The sequence below is a fragment of the Bombina bombina genome, chromosome 5, assembly GCF_027579735.1.
Source record: "Bombina bombina isolate aBomBom1 chromosome 5, aBomBom1.pri, whole genome shotgun sequence".
Taxonomy (NCBI): Eukaryota; Metazoa; Chordata; class Amphibia; order Anura; family Bombinatoridae; genus Bombina; species Bombina bombina.
The window spans coordinates 1,134,742,364-1,134,769,313 of record NC_069503.1 but is presented as its reverse complement, the minus strand read 5'-3'; the positions used below and the strand labels follow the sequence as shown (position 1 = coordinate 1,134,769,313).

At 41.7% G+C, this 26,950-nt stretch overlaps 1 protein-coding gene across 1 annotated transcript in view; it reads left to right on the top strand.

Moving 5' to 3' along the window:
* Positions 1–26,950, top strand: part of ZC3H3 (zinc finger CCCH-type containing 3) — a 909,551-nt gene that overhangs the window by 756,173 nt on the left and 126,428 nt on the right. The window contains exon 11 of the mRNA XM_053715425.1: positions 524–705. Coding sequence (XP_053571400.1) covers positions 524–705 — 182 coding nt within the window. The remainder of the gene's footprint in view (positions 1–523; positions 706–26,950) is intronic.

Sequence of the window (26,950 nt, the reverse complement as noted above, 5' to 3'; positions counted from 1 at the left end):
TATGATTTTCAACAATGAATATACTAAGAGAACAAACTAATTTATATAATAAATTAAAGTAGATTTGAAATTTACTTGAAATTACTTGCTCTCTCTGATTTATGAAAATTTAATTTTGACTTCACTGTCCCTTTAAATTGTGTCTATTTTCTTTCATCATGTGGTGACAGTCCACAACTCATCACATGTGGGAATATTTCATTAGAATTAGCCATTGAAAATGAGCTTTTTTGCATTCCATACAGTGATATTTGAGTATTTCTGTTTGATCTAATGAAAAATAAAAACAAAGTAGGATTTGTTGGTATCTAACAGAAAACACTAAAATGAATGTGTAAATACAATGAGTACAAAAGACTTAGAAGTGCTTCAGTACAGAGATGTGAAATGGCTCCGCTGTGAATATTATGTTCATGTACAACTGTATATAATGATGATACATAAGTATTTTAATAACGGTGTAACACCATTTTTCCATAATCCAGTAAAATTAGTAACCAATTTCCGCATCTTTTGTCTATAGCGTGGTCATGGACGTGACCCTAGAAAATGACTGCACTGATGTCCAGTCCATAAGTGATGACGAGGTTGCAGGGGGCAGTGGTTTGCAGAAACTCCCCTCGTTTATTTCCCTGAACTGCTCTCTCACTCCACCTAGTGACGGGATGCAAAACTCCAGCAAGACCAAACTAGCAGAGGATGCAGGTAAGTGGCACGCATCGAGCTGCACTTGTGTCAGGGACACGCATACAATTGCAGAATTGGGTAGACTAAAGAACTAGCTCAGACGGTGTATATATTGTGCTCACACTAAATCATTCTAGCCACCATTAAGTAAAGGGACATGAAGTCAAAATGAAGTGTTCATGATTCGGACAGAGTCTATAATTATACTTTACAATTCACTTTGTTTATCAAATTGACCTCTTTCTTACTGTTTTTTGTTCAAACTTAGCTTCTTTCTATGAGAGCCGTGGAGCGTGAATGTTTCTTGAGGACTATAGGGCAGCTGTGTTTGCAACAATGTTTGTAACAATGTTGTATATAAAGCACTCAAGTCACATTCCTACTCCTGTGCCTACCATATTATGCTGTAAAAAGTTATGTTTCAACAAAGTATAAGATCATTTTATGCATTATCAGAACCATGAAACTTTAATTTTGATTTCCATATCTCAAAACATGTAACACAATGACAGAGTTAGGACATACCTTAAACACTGGTGCCTAAGTGAAAGGACATATTAATCACTGTTTGTTTTATCTGTTTTTCAGTATAATTTAACAATGTTTCTTTAAACCAATAGAGGCTATAATATAAGGGCATTAGCAGAAAACACAAGGTATTGATTTAGACCCATTTTTGCATATTTCATGCCACCATTTCACCACCAAAAGAAATCGTATTTAAAAAAAAAAAAAAACTTCTTCATAAACTTTGGGTTTTTCACTTAAATAAATTTACATACCGCTTGTGCAGTCATAACACAAATGGCTTTGAAGGCGTCTCTGCATTCCCCTTTGTTCAGAAATAGCAGACATGCATGGCTTTGGCATTGTTTTTTTCGTAATTAGGCCACTAATTCCAGCTGCACTCCACACATCTAATATTCTCAGCAGTGAAGGGGTTAATCAGGTAGCTTATAAGGTTAATTTCTTTCATATAGGTGGCAAGAGTCCATGAGCTAGTGACATATGGGATATACATTCCTACCAGGAGGGGTCAAAGTTTCCCAAACCTCAAATGCCTATACATACACCTCCCACCTCACTCATACCTCAGTTTTACAAACTTTGTCTCCTTAGGAAATGGTGAAGCATGATGGGCTTGATTTCTTCTGTGAAAGGAGCTTCTAAGCATATTGAAGCCCAGTTCCTCTCCAAGTACAGTGTTTGTTTGAGGGATGTGAATGGAGTATTGCCTGATGATACCATGTTTTCGCCTATGGGAAATCTATTCTAGGGCTCTCTGTAAATTCGATTGCAGGGATTCATCTGCTGACATTATACTCCTCTACCATTACCTCTGCTGATATGTTTCAGTACTGGTTTGGCTGCCTGCTATATGTGGATGGGTGTTTCTGGTAAGCATATATCATTTTAAGACACTCTCAGCTATGGAAGGCACTTTATATTATAAAGTTCTTAATGTATATTGCATATATTAGGGGTCTGTTAATATTTCCCTTTGCAGTCACACAGTTTTAGAATGGAAATTATGTTTATGGGAGAATTTAGGTATTTTTTTCATACCTGGGGTTCCGGTTAGCTGTTAACATGGAGTCTGTTCTTAAATTTTCGCAAATTACATCATTTTATTGCATAATTTTTGGCACAAATATTTTTGGCGCAAAATCGCGCCTGCTGTGACGTGAGTTGCGTCATTTTTGGCGTGAGGTTGCGCCTGTTATGACTCAAGTTGCGTCTTGTCAGTGTGTCGTTCTTGGCATCAAAATTTGTTATATTAAGCCTCTCCCTCTAATGCTCACTGCTCTCATTATATTATAGAGAGCTATGATGCTTGCTTTTGATTTTACTTTTTGTATAAGAATTTTATCATAAGCATTTTTTTCCCATTCCTGAAACTGCTATATTGAGGAAATTGGATATTTTGTTTAAATGTTATTTTTTCTTTTTTGTTACATTTTGCAAGATGTCTCAAACTGATCCTGCCTCTGATGTTACTGTAGGAACTAAGCTGCTAAACACAATTCTACCAAAGCTAAATGTGTTTGTTGTAAACAAGCTGATCTTATTTCTTCAGCTCAATTATGTGGCATTTGTTATAGCAAATGATTACATGCTGATAATGTTTCTATGAGTTCAAATACATCTACTGTTATTCCTTCTCAGTCTAATGTACTTGATATTCCTGCAGATATGAAATTTTTTATTGCTGCAGCCATAGAGAAGGCTATGGCTGCTATTCCGCCTTCAAATAAACGTAAAAGGTCTTTCAAAACTTGTCATAGATCTAATGAATTTTGTACTGACAGCATACTGAAATATCCTCTACTGATGAGGATTCCTTTGACTCAGAGGATCCTGCATCAGAGACAGAAATTGACAAATCTTTTTTATTTAAAATTGAACATATCTGTTCTCTATTGATGGATGTATTGTTCACTTTGGGTATTGAGGAGTCTAGTCAAATCTTATAATTGTTTAAATTCTGTATTTAAGACTTCTTTGGTTACTCTTGAAGTTTTCCTATTCCAGATGCTATCTCCAATATGATTGCTAAAGAATGGTCTAAACCTGGTACCTCTTTTAACCCTTCTTCTAGGTTTAAGAAGTTGTATCGTATACCCGTGGCTAGTCTACAGTTTTGGGAAAAGGTCCCTAAGGTTGATGGAGCTATTTCCACTCTTGCCAAACGTACTACTATTCCTATGGAAGATAGTATTTCTTTTAAGGATCCTTTAGATAGGAAGCTTGAGTCTTACCTTAGAAGACCATTTTTAAATACTGGCTATATTCTTAGACCAGCTATTTATATGGCTGATGATGATGCTGCTTCATCTTTTTGGTTGGACAGTTTAGCGCAGCAGTTATCAGATCCTGAACTATCTAGCATTGTTCTTTTACTTCAGCATGCAAATCATTTCATTTGTGATGCTATATTTGATGTCATTAAGATTGATGTCAAATCTATGTCTTTAGCTATTCTAACTAGAAGAGCTTTATGGCTTAAATCTTGAAATGCTGACATGGTGTCTAAATCTAGATTATTATCTCTATCTTTTCAGGGTAATAATTTGTTTGGTTCTCAATTGGATTCTATTATCTCCACTATCACGTGGGGTAAGGGAGTTTTTCTGCCCCAAGACAAGAAATCTAAGGGTAAATTTAAACCTTTCAATCGTTTTCGTTCCTTTCGTCAGAATAGAGAACAGAAAACCTCTCCTCCCCCTAAGGCCTCTGGCTCTAATTGGAGACCATCTCCAAATTGGAATAAGTCCAAGCCTGTCTAAACCTTCAGTCTCTATAATTCCCTTCCTTGGCTATGTGCATGGAAGTTTTAGGTCTCATGATAGCATCGGACACAATCCCCTTTGCTCGTTTTCATATGAGACCTCTACAGCTTTGCATGTTGCACCAGTGGTGCAGGGATTATACTCCGATATCAAAGTTGATATAGTTAAATACCAACACTCAACTCTCTGACTTGGTGGTTAAACCATCATCTTATTGTTCAAGGGGCCTCCTTTGTTCGTCCTTCCTGGAGTGTGATCACAACAGATGCAAGTCTTACAGGTTCGGGAGCTGTCTGGGGGTGTCTGACAGCACAAGGGGTTTGGAATCCTCAAGAGGCGAGGTTACCAATCAATATTTTAGAACTCTATGCTATTTTCAGAGCTCTTCAGGCTTGGCCTCTATTGAATAGAGAACTTTACATTAGTTTTCAAAAACAAACACAACAGTGGCATATGTCAATCATCAAGGGGGGACTCACAGTCCTTTAGCAATGAAAGAAGTTTCTCTGATACTTTCTTGGGCAGAATCCAACTCTTGTCAAATCTCTGCGATTCATATCCCAGGTGTAGACAATTGGAAAGCAGATTATCTCAGCCGTCATTCTCTACATCCGGGGGAGTGTTCTCTCCATCCAGATGTGTTTTTTCAACTTGTACAGATGTGGGGTCTTCCAGAAATAGATCTGATGGCCTCTCGTCTGAACAAGAAACTTCCCAGATACCTTTCCAAGTCCAGGGATCCTCAGGCGGAAATGATGGATGCTCTAGCAGTTCCCTGGTTTTACCAACCTGCTTACATTTTTCCGCCTCTGGTTCTTCTTCCAAAGGTGATCTCCAAGATCATAATGGAATAATCTTCTGTTATTGATAGCACCAGCATGGCCTCACAGGTTTTGGTATGCGGACCTTGTCCGAATGTCCAGTTGCCAGCCTTGGTCACTTACTATAAGACCAGACCATCTGTCTCAAGGCCCAGTTTTCCATCAGGATCTCAAATCTCTAAATTTGAAGGCATGTAAATTGAACGCTTAGTTCTTAGTCATAGAGGTTTCTCTGACTCAGTAATTAACACTATGATACAGGCTCGTAAGTCAGTTTCAAGGAAGATTTATCATGGGTTTTGGAAAACCTATATTTCATGGCTTGGCTTTCTTTTAGAATTCCTAAGCTTCTACAGTTTCTTCAGGATGGTTTCGATAAAGGTTTGTCTGCAAATAGTTTGAAAGGACAAATCTCTGCTCTTTCTGTCTTATTTAATAGAAAGATTGCTAAGCTTTCTGATATTCACTGTTTTGTTCAGGCTTTGATTCATATCAAACCTGTTATTAAATCATTTTCTCCTCCTTGGTGTCTCAATTTGGTTTTAAAGGTTTTGCAGGCTCCTCCTTTTGAGACTATGCATTCTTTGGGTATTAAACTACTTTCTTGGAAAGTGTTATTTCTTTTGGCTATCTCTTCTGCTAGAAGAGTTTCTGAATTGTCTGCTCTCTCTTGTTTGTCTCCTTATCTTATTTTTCATCCAGATAAAGCTGTTTTGCGGACTTTGTTTACATTTTTACCTAAAGTTGTAAATTCTAACAACATCAATAGGGAAATGCTTGTTCCTTCCTTGTGTCCTAATCCTAAGAATACTTTTGAAAGGTCTTTACATTCTTTGGATGTGGTAAGAGCTTTAAAATAATATGTTCAGCTGCTAAAGATTTCAGAAAGACTTCTAGTCTATTTGTTATTTTTTCTGGATCCAGAAAAGGTCATAAAGCCTCTGCCATTTCCTTGGCATCTTGGGTAAAGCTTTTGATTCACAAAGCTTATTTGGAGGCGGGGCAGTCTCCGCCTCGGCGAATTACAGTTCATTCTACTATATCAGTCGTCACATCTTGGGCTTTCAAGAATGAAGCTTCAGTTGTTCAAATTTGCAAAGCAGCAACTTGGTCTTCTTTGCATAAATTTAAAATTTTTTACCATTTTGATGTGTTTGCTTCTTCTGAATCTGCCTTTAGTAGAAAGGTTCTTCAGACAGCTGTCTGTTTGATTCTAGTGCCTATGATTTAAGTTTTTTTAATTTTTTAAAGAAAACTTAAAACATTTTTGGATTTAATTTCTCAGCGGAAATAGCTATTTTTATTTTATCCCTCCCTCTCTAGTGACTCGGGGAATTCCACATATGGGGTATTATATCCCATATGTCACTAGCTCATGGACTCTTGCCACCTATATGAAAGAAAACACAATTTATGTAAGAACTTACCTCATAAATTCATTTATTTCATGGTGGCAAGAGTCCATGAGACCCACCCAATTTTTGTGGGGTTATGTTTTTTTTATATATAAAGCACTTTATTTATCCTGTTCCTCTTTTTTGTATGTTTTTACTCCTTTTACAGCTCACTAACTTTGCTATACGTTAATCTGAGGTATGAGTGAGGATGGAGGTTTATTTATAGGCATTTTGAGGTTTGGGAAACTTTGCCCCTTCCTGGTAGGAATGTATATCCCATACGTCACTAGCTCATGGACTCTTGCCACTATGAAAGAAATTAATTTATCAGGTAAGTTCTTACATAAATTGTGTTTTTTTGCTTTATTGTAAAGATTACCCTTCCAGCTGACACATCCCGACACCTGATCCCTCCCAAGCAGCTCTCTTCCCTCCTCCTATCCCCACTGGTCGCCACTATCTTAGGAACTGGCAGACAGTCTTCCAGTTTTTTTTTCTTTCTCCAGTGTAGGTATCCCCCCTCTCAATGATCACTGACATCTTGGGTACTGACAGATCTCTGCCAGTACCCAGTTTACCTTAAGCTTTTTATGTTATTATATAAATAGATTATCTGCAGGGCCCATCTCCCCTCTCTCATAAGCCCCTTTGCAACATCTCTCGCTCGCCTTTTGTTTCTGTAGCGTAGGGAACCCTCGCCTTAGTTCACCTCCCACCCCCTCCGGTGATTGGGCTGCCAACACCACCCATGACACCACCGCCGCACTACCTCAGCAGATACATATAATAACACTGTCTGTATTGGCGATCTGTCTTCATATGGTAGAGAGCACAATCAGCGCTCCCTTACTGTATGAAGGCAGATGCCTTCTGCCCCCAGCTGCCGTCTCCGCTGTCAAAGCGAACAGTGGGGACTGCAGCATGCGCCTTTGTGTTGGACGTAGGTGATATGTGGCTAAAGACTGTGTGAAGTAGTAACTATGTCCATTTGGCGCAAGGGGTTACATACTGTGAAAATGCATAATAAAAAATGTTATAACACTTACTTTGAATTTCAAGTGAGCAGTAGATTTGTTATTTGACAAATTCCAAATCATGTGACAACCATCAGCCAACCGCAGACTTTCACGTGCTCAATTGGAGCTAGTGCCTCAGAATGTATGCATATAAAAAGACTGTTTCTCCAACATAGGTGTGTCCGGTCCACGGCGTCATCCTTACTTGTGGGATATTCTCTTCCCCAACAGGAAATGGCAAAGAGCCCAGCAAAGCTGGTCACATGATCCCTCCTAGGCTCCGCCTACCCCAGTCATTCTCTTTGCCGTTGCACAGGCAACATCTCCACGGAGATGGCTAAGAGTTTTTTGGTGTTTAAATGTAGTTTTTATTCTTCAATCAAGTGTTTGTTATTTTAAAATAGTGCTGGTATGTACTATTTACTCTGAAACAGAAAAGAGAAGAAGATTTCTGTTTGTAAGAGGAAGATGATTTTAGCAAACGTTACTAAAATCGATTGCTGTTTCCACACAGGACTGTTGAGATGAAGTAACTTCAGTTGGGGGAAGCAGTTGGCAGACTTTTCTGCCTGAGGTATGACTGGCCACATTTCTAACAAGACTTTGTAATGCTGGAAGGCTGTCATTTTCCCTATGGGGACCGGTAAGCCATTTTCTTAGATTAAGTAAAAGAATAAAGGGCTTTATAAGGGCTTAAAAAACTGGTAGACATTTTTCTGGGCTAAAACGATTACTTACTAAGCATATTTGACAGATTATAACTCTTTATAGTTATTATAATCTTGGGGATTGTTATTAAAAAATGGCAGGCACTGTATGGACACCTTTTTCAGATGGGGGCCTTCTCTAGTCATAGGCAGAGCCTCATTTTCGCGCCACTAATGCGCAGTTGTTTTTGGAAAGCAAGGCATGCAGATGCATGTGTGAGGAGCTAAGAACCACTGAAAAAGCTTATAGAAGGCGTCATTTGGTATCGTATTCCCCTCTGGGCTTGGTTGGGTCTCAGCAAAGCAGATACCTGGGACTGTATAGGGGTTAAATGTAAAAACGGCTCCGGTTCCGTTATTTTAAGGGTTAAAGCTTTCAAATTTGGTGTGCAATACTTTTAAGGCTTTAAGACACTGTGGTGAAATTTTGGTGAACTTTGAACAATTGCTTCATGCTTTTTCGCATATTCAGTAATAAAGTGTGTTCTGTTTAAAATTTAAAGTGACAGTAACGGTTTTATTTTAAAACGTTTTTTGTGCTTTGTTGACAAGTTTAAGCCTGTTTAACATGTCTGAACCATCAGATAAGCGATGTTCTATATGTATGAAAGCCAATGTGTCTCCCCATTTAAATATATGTGATAATTGTGACATAGTGTCCAAACAAAGTAGGGACAATGATGCCACAGATAATAATAGTGCCCAAGATGATTCTTCAGATGAGGGGAGTAAGCATGGTACTGCATCACCCCCTTCTGTGTCTACACCAGTTTTGCCCACACAAGAGGCCCCTAGTACATCTAGTGCGCCAATACTTATTACTATGCAACAATTAACGGCTGTTATGGATAATTCTATTGCAAATATTTTATCTAAAATGCCTACTTATCAGAGAAAGCGCGATTGCTCTGTTTTAAACACTGAAGAGCAAGAGGACGCTGATGATAACGTTTCTGACATACCCTCACACCAATCTGAAGAGGCCAGGAGGGAGGTTTTGTCTGAGGGAGAAATTTCAGATTCAGGAAAAATTTCTCAACAAGCTGAACCTGATGTTGTAAATTTAAATTTAAATTAGAACATCTCCGAGCACTGCTTAAGGAGGTATTATCTACTCTGGATGATTGTGACAATTTGGTCATTCCAGAGAAATTATGTAAGATGGACAAGTTCTTAGAGGTTCCGGTGCCCCCCGATGTTTTTCCTATACCCAAGCGGGTGGCGGACATAGTAAATAAGGAATGGGAAAGGCCCGGCATACCTTTTGTTCCTCCCCCTATATTTAAGAAATTATTTCCTATAGTCGACCCCAGAAAGGACTTATGGCAGACAGTCCCTAAGGTCGAGGGGGCGGTCTCTACTCTAAACAAACGCACTACTATTCCCATAGAAGATAGTTGTGCTTTCAAAGATCCTATGGATAAAAAATTAGAGGGTTTGCTTAAAAAGATGTTTGTTCAGCAAGGTTACCTTCTACAACCAATTTCATGCATTGTTCCTGTCACTACGGCAGCGTGTTTCTGGTTCGAAGAACTAGAAAAGTCGCTCAATAAAGAATCTTCGTATGAGGAGGTTATGGACAGAGTTCAAGCACTTAAATTGGCTAACTCTTTTATTCTAGATGCCGCTTTGCAATTAGCTAGATTAGCGGCGAAAAATTCAGGGTTTGCTATCGGGGCGCGCAGAGCGCTTTGGCTAAAGTCTTGGTCAGCGGATGTATCTTCCAAGACAAAATTGCTTAACATCCCTTTCAAGGGCAAAACACTGTTTGGTCCTGATTTGAAAGAGATTATTTCAGACATCACCGGGGGAAAGGGCCACGCCCTTCCTCAGGATAGGTCTTTTAAGGCTAGAAATAAGCCTAATTTTCGTCCCTTTCGCAGAAACGGACCAGCCTCTACTTCTACATCCTCTAAGCAAGAGGGTAATACTTCTCAACCCAAACCAGCCTGGAGACCGATGCAAGGCTGGAACAAGGGTAAGCAGGCCAAGAAGCCTGCCACTGCTACCAAAAGAGCATGAAGGGATGGCCCCCGATCCGGGACCGGATCTGGTGGGGGGCAGACTTTCTCTCTTTGCTCAGGCCTGGGCAAGAGATGTTCAGGATCCTTGGGCACTAGAAATAGTTTCTCAAGGTTATCTCCTGGAATTCAAGGAACTACCCCCAAGGGGAAGGTTCCACAGGTCTCAATTATCTTCAAACCAAATAAAAAGACAGGCATTCTTACATTGTGTAGAAGACCTGTTAAAGATGGGAGTAATTCATCCAGTTCCAATAGGAGAACAAGGGATGGGGTTTTACTCCAACCTGTTCATAGTTCCCAAAAAAGAGGGAACATTCAGACCAATTTTAGATCTCAAGATCCTAAACAAATTTCTCAGGGTTCCATCGTTCAAAATGGAAACCATTCGAACGATCCTTCCTACCATCCAGGAAGGTCAATTTATGACCACGGTGGATTTAAAGGATGCGTACCTACATATTCCTATCCACAAGGAACATCATCAGTTCCTAAGGTTCGCTTTTCTGGACATGCATTACCAGTTTGTGGCACTTCCATTCGGATTAGCCACTGCTCCGAGAATTTTCACAAAGGTACTAGGGTCCCTTCTAGCGGTTCTAAGACCAAGGGGCATTGCAGTAGTACCGTACTTGGACGACATCCTGCTTCAAGCGTCGTCTCTGTCAAAAGCAAAGGCTCATACGGACATCGTCCTAGCCTTTCTCAGATCTCACGGATGGAAAGTGAACATAGAAAAAAGTTCTCTTTCACCGTCAACAAGAGTTCCCTTCTTGGGAACAATAATAGACTCCTTAGAAATGAGGATTTTTCTGACAGAGGTCAGAAAATCAAAACTTCTAAGCTCTTGTCAAGTACTTCATTCTGTTCTTCGTCCTTCCATAGCGCAGTGCATGGAATAGGATTGATGGTTGCAGCAATGGACATAGTTCCTTTTGCACGAATTCATCTAAGACCATTACAACTGTGCATGCTCAGACAGTGGAATGGGGATTATACAGACTTGTCTCCGACGATTCAAGTAGATCAAAGGACCAGAGATTCACTCCGTTGGTGGCTGATCCTGGACAACCTGTCACAGGGAATGAGCTTCCGCAGACCAGAGTGGGTCATTGTCACGACCGACGCCAGTCTGGTGGGCTGGGGCGCGGTCTGGGAACCCCTGAAAGCTCAGGGTCTATGGTCTCGGGAAGAATCTCTTCTCCCGATAAACATTCTGGAACTGAGAGCGATATTCAATGCTCTCAAAGCTTGGCCTCATCTAGCAAAGGCCAAATTCATAAGGTTTCAATCAGACAACATGACGACAGTTGCATATATCAACCATCAGGGGGGAACAAGGAGTTCCCTGGCGATGGAGGAAGTGACCAAGATAATTCAATGGGCGGAGGATCACTCCTGCCACTTGTCTGCAATCCACATCCCAGGAGTGGAAAATTGGGAAGCGGATTTTCTGAGTCGTCAGACATTCCATCGGGGGGAGTGGGAACTCCACCCGGAAATCTTTGCCCAAATAACTCAATTATGGGGCATTCCAGACATGGATCTGATGGCCTCTCGTCAGAACTTCAAGGTTCCTTGTTACGGGTCCAGATCCAGGGATCCCAAGGCGACTCTAGTAGATGCACTAGTAGCACCTTGGACCTTCAACCTAGCTTATGTATTCCCACCGTTTCCTCTCATTCCCAGGCTGGTAGCCAGGATCAATCAGGAGAGGGCTTCGGTGATCTTGATAGCTCCTGCGTGGCCACGCAGGACTTGGTATGCAGACCTGGTGAATATGTCATCGGCTCCACCATGGAAGCTACCTTTGAGACAGGACCTTCTTGTTCAAGGTCCATTCGAACATCCGAATCTGGTTTCCCTCCAACTGACTGCTTGGAGATTGAACGCTTGATTTTATCAAAGCGTGGGTTTTCAGATTCTGTAATAGATACTCTGATTCAGGCTAGAAAGCCTGTAACTAGAAAAATTTACCATAAGATATGGAAAAAATATATCTGTTGGTGTGAATCTAAAGGATTCCCATGGAACAAGATAAAAATTCCTAAGATTCTATCCTTTCTACAAGAAGGTTTGGAGAAAGGATTATCTGCAAGTTCTCTGAAGGGACAGATCTCTGCGTTTTCTGTTTTACTTCACAAAAGGCTGGCAGCTGTGCCAGACGTTCAAGCGTTTGTTCAGGCTCTGGTTAGAATCAAGCCTGTTTAAAGACCTTTGACTCCTCCCTGGAGTCTTAATCTAGTTCTTTCAGTTCTTCAAGGGGTTCCGTTTGAACCCTTACATTCCGTAGATATTAAGTTATTATCTTGGAAAGTTTTGTTTTTGGTTGCAATTTCTTCTGCTAGAAGAGTTTCTGAGTTATCTGCTCTGCAGTGTTCTCCGCCCTATCTGGTGTTCCATGCAGATAAGGTGGTTTTGCGTACTAAGCCTGGTTTTCTTCCGAAAGTTGTTTCCAACAAGAATATTAACCAGGAGATAGTTGTACCTTCTTTGTGTCCGAATCCAGTTTCAAAGAAGGAACGTTTGTTACACAATTTGGACGTAGTCCGTGCTCTAAAATTCTATTTAGAGGCCACTAAAGATTTCAGACAAACATCTTTTTTTTTAAAATTTTTATTTTATTGAGGTTAAAATAGCATAAATACAACAGTCTCATCAACAGGGTACATTCCACAACATACGTTATACTGACATGACATGGCATTTTGGGCACCTCAGTTTTTAAATCTTATAGGTTCGCTTAGTCCTCAGGCAGACAGGGCCAATCAAGGGCCCACAAATTGAATAAAGTGGTTGAGGACATGTCAATGAAGATAATAGTGAAATTTGCAGTTTCAGTGTGAGTCAGATAAATACAGATTGTGGAATGAACACACTATACCAGAACAGTGAAGTATAAGAGGGCACCAATGTAGCTCTACAGATCAACAGTTATTACAGGTGACATGCAAAACAATCCACAGTTATTTTCTAAATCCAAATAAACCATTAACACTGAGCAGTTAAAGGAGCATACATATTGCTAAAACTATTATCATATGAACACTTCAGAGACACAGGAAATCGTGAATGAACTTGAGTTTCCTGTATTGGAACCCCGAGAGCCATGCTACAGAAATGCAGGGAAAGACTGGAGCATAGCTCTGCAGGTAGGACAGAGACTACTATACTCTGTCAAAAAGTTATGCGGAGGGAAGGTTACGGCCCTAACCGCATAAGAAGTGTGGGGGGGGGGGGCGGAGGTTAGGTTGGGAATAGCATAGCCTCCAGCTAACAATTGTCATATCTAACAAGGCAAACAACCCCAAAGTGAACCTAGAAATGCGAAACACATAGAAGGCTATATAAGTTTTAGTGTCTGCGGAGATGATTGCTTCAAGCCTATGCGGAGGCTATGCTATAGCTAATATAGTCTAGCTGCTTTGAGGAACATAGAATACTAATGTAACAACTTAACATTATTTGAAACTGAACACAAAGGTAAGGGGGAAGAAACTCACAATCTGTGTGATAGAGGTCAAAGCAACCTATCAAAAGGTCATCTTAACTGAGTAATATATTTATAGCTCAGGATAGTAAATAGAACAGTTAATATGTACGACCTGGAAGTCACTGAGTCTAGTTCTCCTGACTGGAATAAAGAGTAACCTGTGTAAATTTTATTCACTATGAGTAGTGAAAGACTAATCTTTTAATTAATTATATCTTATATTCATAAAGTAGGTTGATGTCATACTTAGTTACAAAGCTGTAGGACCAGTCAATACAGTTCACAGATACTCCCTAAATAAGGGCTAGGGGCTATTAGTGGTCCCTCTGCATTAATGTATACGCTGTGGTGCTAGTCCCAAAGAAACTATGTGCTTATCTAGATGAGGGCTCCCAGACCAATGTATGCCGCTAAATAGGGAGATATCAGTAATATTAACTAAACATAGCATAGTCACTCTAAGCTAACTCACAGGAAACTACCTACACCAAGGTTTATCATGCATGATAGAGTTTCACAGTAACCAGTAAGGTTGTATAAATATGTAAAACAATCTAAGGTCTAACAAGGCTATAATATCCATTAAGCAGGTGCTACAAGCCTATGTGGGAGCTGTGCATTATAGAACATGAGTAAACTTAGTCCCAAAATCAACATATTCTCATACAGTGTTCATCTTGAATATAGAGTCCCTAGACCCCATACTAAATTACAGGCAGTAGTGCACTTAAGCAAACAGGTTGGTGTTATATGCGCTGTGATCCCCCTGCTTGTATTAAAAAACAAATTGCCAACTGGGTGTTGGTCAGCATGTCCTCAGGCGACAAATGGCATGTGTACCCACAGCAGAGAGGGTGCATCTAAAGTTCTGCGGTTGTTCTCCTAAACAGGGTTAATAATGTCTCAGGCATCAGTGCCGTCATGAAGTAGGAGAGGGAAAAAATAAAGAGTCACCATGTAGGTTGTGCAGGGGCATAACAGCGGTACCAAAGTGATGATATACAGCCCCACAACAGACATGAAGAGTCACCCCACACCTGTCTTCCTGTAGGACTTATTCTGGTGAGGCATGTTCCCCCAGCAGTCCCCATGACCTTGCATACCCTGCATACATGGTGTCTTCAAGGAGCAACTACATTGCAGGCCACCGGAACAGCGTGGAATGTGGGGTCCACTGTCTAGACGAAGTGACGCCCGAACAACCAGCAGCCCGGGCCACACGCTTCCCCGGTCAAGAGTCCTGTCATCGATGGCCCTCGCAGCTGTTAGGTCTATCGGGCAGTCCCGGGTTCCTTCTGGCACAGGTGGGTCAATCTCCCCTCTCTGGGCAGAAACATGCGGTGGGCAATTACCCCTGTTATAGGCTGGGGCAGCTTCTAGGCGGGGGGCTATTCCTGAGGGAAAATGGCTGGCGGGAGTCTCCGGGGGGGTAATCTCACTCAGACAAACATCTTCTTTGTTTGTTGTTTATTCTGGTAAAAGGAGAGGTCAAAAAGCAACTTCTACCTCTCTTTCTTTTTGGCTTAAAAGCATTATCCGATTGGCTTATGAGACTGCCGGCCGGCAGCCTCCTGAAAGAATCACAGCTCATTCCACTAGGGCTGTGGCTTCCACATGGGCCTTCAAGAACGAGGCTTCTGTTGACCAGATATGTAAGGCAGCGACTTGGTCTTCACTGCACACTTTTGCCAAATTTGCCAAATTTGATACTTTTGCTTCTTCAGAGGCTATTTTTGGGAGAAAGGTTTTGCAAGCCGTGGTGCCTTCCATTTAGGTGACCTGATTTGCTCCCTCCCTTCATCCGTGTCCTAAAGCTTTGGTATTGGTTCCCACAAGTAAGGATGACGCCGTGGACCGGACACACCTATGTTGGAGAAAACAGAATTTATGCTTACCTGATAAATTACTTTCTCCAACGGTGTGTCCGGTCCACGGCCCGCCCTAGTTTTTTTAATCAGGTCTGATGAATTATTTTCTCTAACTACAGTCACCACGGTATCATATGGTTTCTCCTATGCATATTTCCTCCTGTACGTCGGTCGAATGACTGGGGTAGGCGGAGCCTAGGAGGGATCATGTGACCAGCTTTGCTGGGCTCTTTGCCATTTCCTGTTGGGGAAGAGAATATCCCACAAGTAAAGATGACGCCGTGGACCGGACACACCGTTGGAGAAAGTAATTTATCAGGTAAGCATAAATTCTGTTTTTTTTCTTTTTATTGAGATTCTACCTAGGCATGAGATTTATTTTTCTCAGTGATAGAGGTGGAAACTCTAAAGTTGTGCATAATGAGTTTATAAATAGTCATCTCACCTTGGCCATGTGATAAACGGTTGTGTGTTTTTGGCAGAATAAGCACAACCTCTTCATTATTTTAAAGTAGTTATCTGGTGGGTTTAGTGTTCGCGTTTTTACATTTACCTTGTGATCTCTCATGCTCTTTGGTTTCATATGGCCTGCGTTAAAGCTCTTTTGTTGTGCATCACCTTTTTTAGACCCTCCCCAGGGATTCCCATGAAAATCTGCATTATTGTGTTGAAAGTTTTTTGGAGACTAGAAAAAGGTTGGAAGAAAAACCTTGGCCTTGTTCTAATATAGGAACTGCAACTATGATTCCCATAAGTTCCAAATCTTAACCACATCGAAAAAACATCCTTTGGAATGTGAGACAAAAGAAACCCCCCTCTGAGAGGTCTTGATTTGAATTCTGTTCTGTGTCCCTGGGAAACAATGTTTAAGACTCAGGGGTCTTGAATATACTGAGACCAGGCTATATGAAAAATTTGCAATCTGCACCCTACCAGAAGAAACAGTTTTCCAAAGCTCTATGTTAGAAGCTTGTAAATGAAACATCCTTTTAAACTTAGCTGCTAGATTATAAATTGTACCACTTGGTGATTATTTCAGTAATCGCCTCAGGAACTGTAAAAACCTCTGGAGACTTAGCAGTATGTTTGAAAAAAGCTTTCCCTCAGAAAGCTTAGGTTCTTGAACACCCAAGGTGCAAAGAACCACCTTTAGGAAAATATGAATATGTTCTATCTTAAACATAAAAGAAAATGATTCTGAATCCTGATCAGTAACTGACTCCTGATCATCAAAAATAGATCCACCTTCAGGGGACAAATCTGAGGTGTCCTTGAGCAGCTGTTTAGCTGAACTGTCTTTGTGAGATTCAGAATAAGAAGATAAACCAACAGTAAGTTGATTATCAGACATAGACCTTTTGTGCTTACTTGGAGAAGGCATAGCTGCCAACATCTCAGAGACAGTTGAGCACACAAATGTTATAAATCCTATAGCGAATTCTGAAACTCTCCCTTGTAGAGAACAAACAGAGAGAGGACATATTCCTTTAGAGATAAGGGCAGTATTAGCATGATTAAAATGCATAAGGTGATCCATAAAATGCATAAGGTGATCAGAGGATCTACCCTCTAAACTAGTAATGGGGACAGCTCTAGTATGGTCCATAACAAATAAATATAGACACAGAAATAACAGAAGAAAAAACACAGTTATACAAACAGTCAACATCAGAATTTTTGTTGTTTAAAAAGATAGATAATCCCTTTATTACCCAATCCCGAGTTTTGCACAACCAACACAGTTATATTAATACTAGTCCTAGAGCCCGTTCACACGGGCCATTTCTCTTGTAAGGTGTATCCAGTCCACGGATCATCCATTACTTGTGGGATATTCTCATTCCCAACAGGAAGTTGCAAGAGGACACCCACAGCAGAGCTGTAATATAGCTCCTCCCCTAACTGTCATACCCAGTCATTCTCTTGCAACTCTCAACAAGCTAGGATGTTGTAGGAGAGAGTGGTTAAATATAGTTAGTTTATTTTCTTCAATCAAAAGTTTGTTATTTTTAAATAGTACCGGAGTTGTGCTATTTTATCTCAGGCAGTAAATAGAAGAAGAATCTGCCTGAGGTTTCTATGATCTTAGCAGGTTGTAACTAAGATCCATTGCTATTCTCACATATGTCTGAGGGGATTACACAGATGAGGTAACTTCAGCGAGAGAATGGCGTGCAGTTTATTCTGCTATCAGGTATGTGCAGTTATAATTTTTTCTAGAGATGGAAAACACTAGAAAATGCTGCTGATACCGGATTAATGTAAGTTAAGCCTGAATACAGTGATTTAATAACGACTGGTATCATGCTTACTCCCAGGGGTAATACCCTTATGATATTGCAATATAAACGTTTGCTGGCATGTTTAATCGTTTTTCTATATGCATTGGTGATAAAACTTTATTGGGGCCTAGTTTTTTCCACATGGCTGGCTTAAATTTTGACTAGAAACAGTTTTACTGAGGCTTTCCACTGTTATAGTATAAAAGTTACAGTTGGTGCAGTTAAAATTACAAACTGTGACATCCAGCTTCCCTCAGGAGTCCCCTGTATGCTATAGGACATCTCTAAAGGGCTCAAAGGCTTTCCAAAGTCGTTTATTGGGGAAGGTAGGACCACAGCTTGCTGTGGCAGTTGGTTGTGACTGTTAGACTTTTTTTTTTTTTTTTTTTTTTTTATTTCGTTTTTTTGATCCGTTTTTTGAACTAAGGGGTTAATCATCCATTTGCAAGTGGATGCAATGCTCTGCTAGCCTATTACATACACTGTAAAAATTTCGTTTGATTTACTGCATTTTTTCACTGTTTTTCAAATTCTGACAAAATTTGTTTCTCTTAAAGGCACAGTACCGTTTTTTTATATTTGCTTGTTAACTTGATTTAAAGTGTTTTCCAAGCTTGCTAGTCTCATTGCTAGTCTGTATAAACATGTCTGACATAGAAGAAACTCCTTGTTCATTATGTTTAAAAGCCATGGTGGAACCCCCTCTTAGAATGTGTACCAAATGTACTGATTTCATTTTATGCAATAAAGATCATATTCTGTTTTTAAAAAAATTATCACCAGAGGAATCTGACGAGGGGAAAGTTATGCCGACTAACTCTCCCCACGTGTCAGACCCTTTGACTCCCGCCCAAGGGACTCACGCTCAAATGGCGCCAAGTACATCTAGGGCGCCCATTGCGTTTACTTTACAAGACATGGCGGCAGTCATGGATAATACACTGTCAGCGGTATTAGCCAGACTACCTGAACTTAGAGGTTAGCGAGATAGCTCTGGGGTTAGACAAAATGCAGAGCATACTGACACTTTAAGAACCATGTCTGATACTGCCTCACAATATGCAGAAGCTGAGGAAGGAGATCTTCAGTCAGTGGGTGATGTTAATGACTCAGGAAAGATACCTGATTCTAATATTTCTACATTTAAATTTAAGCTTGAACACCTCTGCGTGTTACTTAGGGAGGTTTTAGCTGCTCTGAATGACTGTGATACCATTGCAGTGCCAGATAAATTTTGTAGACTGGATAAATGCTTTGCAGTGCCGGTGTGTACTGATGTTTTTCCAATACCTAAAAGGTTTACAGAAATTATTAATAAGGAATGGGATAGAACAGGTGTGCCGTTCTATTCCCCTCCTATTTTTAGAAAAATGTTTTCCAATAGACGCCACCACACGGGACTTATGGCAGACAGTCCCTAAGGTGGAGGGAGCAGTTTCTACTCTAGCAAAGCGTACTACTATCCCTGTCGAGGACAGTTGTGCTTTTTTAGAGCCAATGGATAAAAAATTAGAAGGTTACCTTAAGAAAATATTTATTCAACAAGGTTTTATCCTACAGCCCATTGTATGCATTGCCCCTGTCACTGCTGCTGCGGCGTACTGGTTTGAGTCTCTGGAAGAGGCTTTACAGGTAGAGACTCCATTGGATGACATACTTGGCAAACTTAGAGCACTTAAGCTAGCCAGTTATTTTATTTCTGATGCCATTGTTCATTTGAATAAACTAACGGCTAAGAATTCTGGTTTTGCTATACAGGCGCGCAGAGCGCTATGGCTTAAATCATGGTCAGCTGACGTGACTTTAAAATCTAAGCTACTTAACATTCCCTTCAAGGGGCAGACCCTATTCGGGCCTGGTTTGAAGGAGATTATTGCTGATATCACGGGAGGAAAAGGTTGTGCCCCTTTTTCAGGACAGGTCCAAATCTAGGGCAAAACAGTCTAATTTTCGTGCCTTTCGAAACTTCAAGGCAGGTGTGGCATCAACTTCCTCTAATAATAAACAAGAGGGAACTTTTGCTCAATCCAAGACGGTCTGGAGACCAAACCAGACCTGGAAAAAAGGTAAGCAGGTCAAAAAGCCTGCTGCTGCCTCTAAGACAGCATGAAGGAACGACCCCCTATCCGGTAACGGATCTAGTAGGGGGCAGACTTTCACTCTTCGCCCAGGCATGGGCAAGAGATGTTCAGGATCCCTGGGCGTTGGAAATTATATCCCAGGGATATCTTCTGGACTTCAAAGCTTCCATCCCAAAAGGGAGATTTCACCTTTCACAATTATCTGCAAACCAGATAAAGAGTGAGGCATTCTTACACTGTGTACGAGACCTCCTAGTTATGGGAGTGATCCATCCAGTTCCAAAGGAGGAACAGGAACAGGGTTTTTACTCAAATCTGTTTGTGGTTCCCAAAAAAGAGGGTACCTTCAGACCGATTTTGGATCTAAAGATCTTAAACAAATTCCTCAAAGTTCCGTCGTTCAAGATGGAAACTATTCGTACCATCCTACCACTGATCCAGGAGGGTCAATATATGACTACAGTGGATCTAAAGGATGCTTATCTTCACATTCCGATACACAAAGATCATCATCAGTTTCTCAGGTTTGCCTTTCAAGACAGGCATTACCAGTTTTAGCTCTTCCCTTTGGATTAGCTACAGCCCCAAGAATCTTTACAAAGGTTCTAGGGTCGCTTTTGGCGGTCCTAAGGCCGCAGGGCATAGCAGTAGCCCCTTATTTAGACAACATCCTGATACAGGCGTCAAACTTCCAAATTGCCAATTCTCATACGAACGTAGTACTGGCATTTCTGAGGTCGCATGGGTGGAAAGTGAACGAGGAAAAGTGTTCTCTATCCCCACTCACAAGAGTTTCCTTTCTAGGGATTCTGTAGAAATGAAAATTTACCTTGACGGAGTCCAGGTTATCAAAGCTTCTAAATTCCTGTCGGGTTCTTCATTCCATTCCGCGCCCTTTGGTGGCTCAGTGTATGGAAGTAATCGGCTTAATGGTAGCGGCAATGGACATAGTGCCGTTTGCACGCTTACATCTCAGACCGCTGCAACTATGCAGGCTCAGCCAGTGGAGCGGGGATTACACTGATTTGGCCCCTCAACTGAATCTGGACCAAGAGACCAGGGATCCTCTTCCCTGGTGGCTATCTCGGGTCCATCTGTCCAAAGGTATGACCTTCGCAGGCCAGATTGGACTATTGTAACAACAAATGCCAGCCTTCTAGGTTGGGGTGCAGTCTGGAACTCCCTGAAAGCTCAGGGATCGTGTACTCAGGAGGAGTCTCTCCTTCCAATAAATATTCTGGAACTAAGAGCGATATTCAAGGCTCTTCAGGTTTGGCCTCAGTTAGCAACTCTGAGGTACATCAGATTTCAGTCGGTCAACATCACGACTGTAGCTTACATCAACCATCGAGGGGGAACAAGAAGTTCCCTAGAGATGTTAGAAGTTTCAAAAATAATTCACTGGGCAGAGATTCACTCTTGCCACCTATCAGCTATCCATATCCCAGGTGTAGAGCACTGGGAGGCGTATTTTCTAAGTCATCAGACTTTTCATCCGGGAGAGTGGGAACTCCATCCGGAGGTATTTGCACAACTGATTCTCCGTTGGGGCAAACCAGAACTGGATCTCATGGCGTCTCGCCAGAACGCCAAGCTTCCGTGTTACGGATCCAGGTCCAGGGATCCCAAGGCGACACTGATAGATACTCTAGCAGCGCCCTGGTCTTTCAACCTGGCTTATGTGTTTCCACCGTTTCCTCTGCTCCCTCGACTGATTGCCAAGATCAAGCAGGAGAGAACATCGGTGATTCTGATAGCACCTGCGTGGCCACGCAGGACCTGGTATGCAGATCTAGTGGACATGTCATCCTTTCCACCATGGTCTCTGCCTCTGAGACAGGACCTTCTACTTCAGGGTCCTTTCAACCATCCAAATCTAATTTCTCTGAGGCTGACTGCCTGGAGATTGAATGCTTGATTTTATCAAAGCGTGGCGTCTCCGAGTCAGTTATTGATACCTTAATACAGGCACGAAAGCCTGTCACCAGGAAAATTTACCATAAGGTATGGCGTAGATATCTTTATTGGTGTGAATCCAAGGGTTACTCATGGAGTAAGGTCAGGATTCCTAGGATTTTATCTTTTCTCCAAGAAGGTTTGGAAAAAGGATTGTCAGCTAGTTTCTTAAAGGGACAGATTTTTGCTCTGTCTATTCTTTTGCACTAGCATCTGGCAGATGTTCCAGACGTTCAGGCATTTTGTCAGGCTTTAGTTTGAATCAAGCCTGTGTTTAAACCTGTTGCTCCACCATGGAGCTTAAACTTGGTTCTTAAGGTTCTTCAAGGAGTTCCGTTTGAACCTCTTCATTCCATAGATATCAAACTTTTATCTTGGAAAGTTCTTTGTTTTTGTTTTGTTTGGTAGCTATTTCCTTGGCTCGTAGAGTCTCTGAGCTATCTGCCTTACAATGTGATTCTCCTTATCTGATTTTTCATACGGATAAGGTAGTCCTGCGTACCAAACCTGGGTTCTTACCTAAGGTGTTATCTAACAAGAATATTTTATTGTGTACTCAGCATACATAGGGACCCTAGGTCACGTGCACAGTAAGCAGTGGTAGATTTTATTGTGTACTCTGCATTCATAGGGACCCTAGGTCACGTGCGCAGTAAGCAGTGGTAGATTTTATTGTGTACACAGCATACCTAGGTCACGTGCACAGTAAGCAGTGGTAGATTTTATTGTGTACTCAGCATAGATAGGGACCCTAGGTCACGTGCACAGTAAGTAGTGGTAGATTTTATTGTGTACTTGGCATACATAGGGACCCTAGGTCACGTGCACAGTAAGCAGTGATAGATGTAATTGTGTACTCAGCATACATAGGGACCCTAGGTCACGTGCACAGTAAGCAGTGGTAGATTTTATTGTGTACACAGCATATATAGGGACCCTAGGTCACGTGCACAGTAAGTAGTGGTAGATTTTATTGTGTACTCAGCATACATAGGGACCCTAGGTCACGTGCACAGTAAGCAGTGATAGATGTTATTTTGTACTCAGCATACATAGGGACCCTAGGTCACGTGCACAGTAAGTAGTGGTAGATTTTATTGTGTACTCAGCATACATAGGGACCCTAGGTCACGTGCACAGTAAGCAGTGGTAGATTTTATTGTGTACTCTGCATTCATAGGGACCCTAGGTCACGTGCGCAGTAAGCAGTGGTAGATTTTATTGTGTACGCAGCATACCTAGGTCACGTGCACAGTAAGCAGTGGTAGATTTTACTGTGTACTCAACATAAATAGGGACCCTAGGTCACGTGCACAGTAAGCAGTGGTAGATTTTACTGTGTACACAGCATACATAGGGACCCTAGGTCACGTGCACAGTAAGCAGTGATAGATTTTATTGTGTACTCGGCATACATAGAGACCCTAGGTCACGTGCACAGTAAGCAGTGGTAGATTTTATTGTGTACACAGCATAGATAGGGACCCTAGGTCACGTGCACAGTAAGCAGTGGTAGATTTTATTGTGTACACAGCATAGATAGGGACCCTAGATCACGTGCACAGTAAGCAGTGGTAGATTTTATTGTGTACACAGCATACATAGGGACCCTAGGTCACATGCACAGTAAGCAGTGGTAGATTTTATTGTGTACTCGGCATACATAGAGACCCTAGGTCACGTGCACAGTAAGCAGTGGTAGATTTTATTGTGTACACAGCATACATAGGAACCCCAGGTCACGTGCACAGTAAGCAGTGGTAGATTTTATTGTGTACTCGGCATACATAGAGACCCTAGGTCACGTGCACAGTAAGTAGTGGTAGATTTTATTGTGTACACAGCATAGATAGGGACCCTAGGTCATGTGCACAGTAAGCAGTGGTAGATTTTATTGTGTACACAGCATACATAGGGACCCTAGGTCACGTGCCCAGTAAGTAGTGGTAGATTTTATTGTGTACACAGCATACATAGGGACCCTAGGTCACGTGCACAGTAAGCAATGGTAGATTTTATTGTGTACACAGCATACATAGGGACCCTAGGTCACGTGCCCAGTAAGTAGTGGTAGATTTTATTGTGTACACAGCATACATAGGGACCCTAGGTCACGTGCACAGTAAGCAGTGGTAGATGTTCTTGTGTACACAGCATAGATAGGGACCCTAGGTCACGTGCACAGTAAGCAGTGGTAGATGTTATTGTGTACACAGCAAAGATAGGGACCCTAGGTCACGTGCACAGTAAGCAGTGGTAGATTTTATTGTGTACACAGCATAGATAGGGACCCTAGGTCACGTGCACAGTAAGCAGTGGTAGATTTTATTGTGTACACAGCATACATAGGGACCCTAGGTCACGTGCACAGTAAGTAGTGGTAGATTTTATTGTGTACACAGCATACATAGGGACCCTAGGTCACGTGCACAGTAAGTAGTGGTAGATTTTATTGTGTACACAGCATACATAGGGACCCTAGGTCACGTGCACAGTAAGCAGTGGTAGATTTTATTGTGTATTCGGCATACATAGGGACCCTAGGTCACGTGCACAGTAAGCATTTGTAGATTTTATTGTGTACTCTGCATACATAGGGTCCCTAGGTCACGTGCACAGTAAGCATTGGTAGATTTTATTGTGTACACAGCATACATAGGAACCCTAGGTCACGTGCACAGTAAGCATTGGTAGATTTTAATGTGTACACAGCATACATAGGGACCCTAGGTCACGTGCACAGTAAGCAGTGGTAGATTTTACTGTGTACTCAGCATAGATAGGGACCCTAGGTCACGTGCACAGTAATCATTGGTAGATTTTATTGTGTACACAGCATAAATAGGAACCCTAGGTCACGTGCACAGTAAGCATTGGTAGATTTTACTGTGTACACAGCATACATAGGGACCCTAGGTCACGTGCACAGTAAGCAGTGGTAGATTTTATTGTGTACACAGCATACATAGGGACCCTAGGTCACGTGCACAGTAAGCAGTGGTAGATTTTATTGTGTACTCGGCATACATAGAGACCCTAGGTCACGTGCACAGTAAGCAGTGGTAAATTTTATTGTGTACTCAGCATAGATAGGGACCTTAGGTCACGTGCACAGTAAGTAGTGGTAGATTTTACTGTGTACACAGCATACATAGGGACCCTAGGTCACGTGCACAGTAAGCAGTGGTAGATTTTATTGTGTACTCGGCATACATAGAGACCCTAGGTCACGTGCACAGTAAGCAGTGGTAAATTTTATTGTGTACTCAGCATAGATAGGGACCTTAGGTCACGTGCACAGTAAGTAGTGGTAGATTTTATTGTGTACTCAGCATAGATAGGGACCCTAGGTCACGTGCACAGTAAGCAGTGGTAGATTTTACTGTGTACACAGCATACATAGGGACCCTAGGTCACGTGCACAGTAAGCAGTGGTAGATTTTATTGTGTGCACAGCATACATAGGGACCCTAGGTCACGTGCACAGTAAGTAGTGGTAGATTTTATTGTGTACACAGCATACATAGGGACCCTAGGTCACGTGCACAGTAAGGAAGTGGTAGATTTTGTGTACTCAGCATACATAGGGACCCTAGGTCACGTGCACAGTAAGGAAGTGGTAGATTTTGTGTACTCAGCATACATAGGGACCCTAGGTCACGTGCACAGTAAGTAGTGGTAGATTTTATTGTGTTCACAGCATACATAGGGACCCTAGGTCACGTGCACAGTAAGTAGTGGTAGATTTTATTGTGTACACAGCATATATAGGGACCCTAGGTCACGTGCACAGTAAGTAGTGGTAGATTTTATTGTGTACACAGCATACATAGGGACCCTAGGTCAGGTGCACAGTAAGCAGTGGTAGATTTTATTGTGTACTCAGCATACATAGGGACCCTAGGTCACGTGCACAGTAAGTAGTTGTAGATTTTATTGTGTACACAGCATATATAGGGACCCTAGGTCACGTGCACAGTAAGTAGTGGTAGATTTTATTGTGTACACAGCATACATAGGGACCCTAGGTCAGGTGCACAGTAAGCAGTGGTAGATTTTATTGTGTACTCAGCATACATAGGGACCCTAGGTCACGTGCACAGTAAGTAGTTGTAGATTTGATTGTGTACACAGCATACATAGGGACCCTAGGTCATGTGCACAGTAAGTAGTTGTAGATTTGATTGTGTACACAGCATACATAGGGACCCTAGGTCACGTGCACAGTAAGTAGTTGTAGATTTTATTGTGTACACAGCATACATAGGGACCCTAGGTCACGTGCACAGAAAGCAGTGGTAGATTTTATTGTGTACTCAGCATAGATAGGGACCCTAGGTCACGTGCACAGAAAGCAGTGGTAGATTTTATTGTGTACTCAGCATAGATAGGGACCCTAGGTCACGTGCACAGAAAGCAGTGGTAGATTTTATTGTGTACTCAGCATAGGTAGGGAACCTAGGTCACGTGCACAGTAAGCAGTGGTAGATTTTATTGTTTATTCGGCATACATAGAGACCCTAGGTCACGTGCACAGTAAGCAGTGATAGATGTTATTGTGTACTCAGCATAGATAGGGACCCTAGGTCACGTGCACAGTAAGCAGTGGTAGATTTTATTGTGTACACAGCATACATAGGGACCCTTGGTCACGTGCACAGTAAGCAGTGATAGATGTTATTGTGTACTCTGCATACATAGGGACCCTAGGTCACGTGCACAGTAAAGAATGGTAGATTTTATTGTGTACACAGTATATATAGGGACCCTAGGTCACGTGCACAGTAAGTAGTGATAGATGTTATTGTGTACACAGCATACACAGGGACCCTAGGTCACGTGCACAGTAAGCAGTGGTAGATTTTATTGTGTACTCTGCATACATAGGGACCCTAGGTCACGTGCACAGTAAGCAGTGGTAGATTTTATTGTGTACTCAGCATAGATAGGGACCCTAGGTCACGTGCACAGTAAGCAGTGATAGATGTTATTGTGTACACAGCATAGATAGGGACCCTAGGTCACGTGCACAGTAAGCAGTGGAAGATTTTATTGTGTACTCTGCATACATAGGGACCCTAGGTCACGTGCACAGTAAGCAGTGGTAGATTTTATAGTGTATTCGGCATAGATAGGTACCCTAGGTCACATGCACAGTAAGCATTGGTAGATTTTATTGTGTGCACAGCATACATAGAGACCCTAGGTCACATGCACAGTAAGCAGTGGTAGATTGTATTGTGTACTCAGCATACATAAAGACCCTAGGTCACGTGCACAGTAAATAGTGGTAGATTTTATTGTGTACTCAGCATACCTAGGGACCCTAGG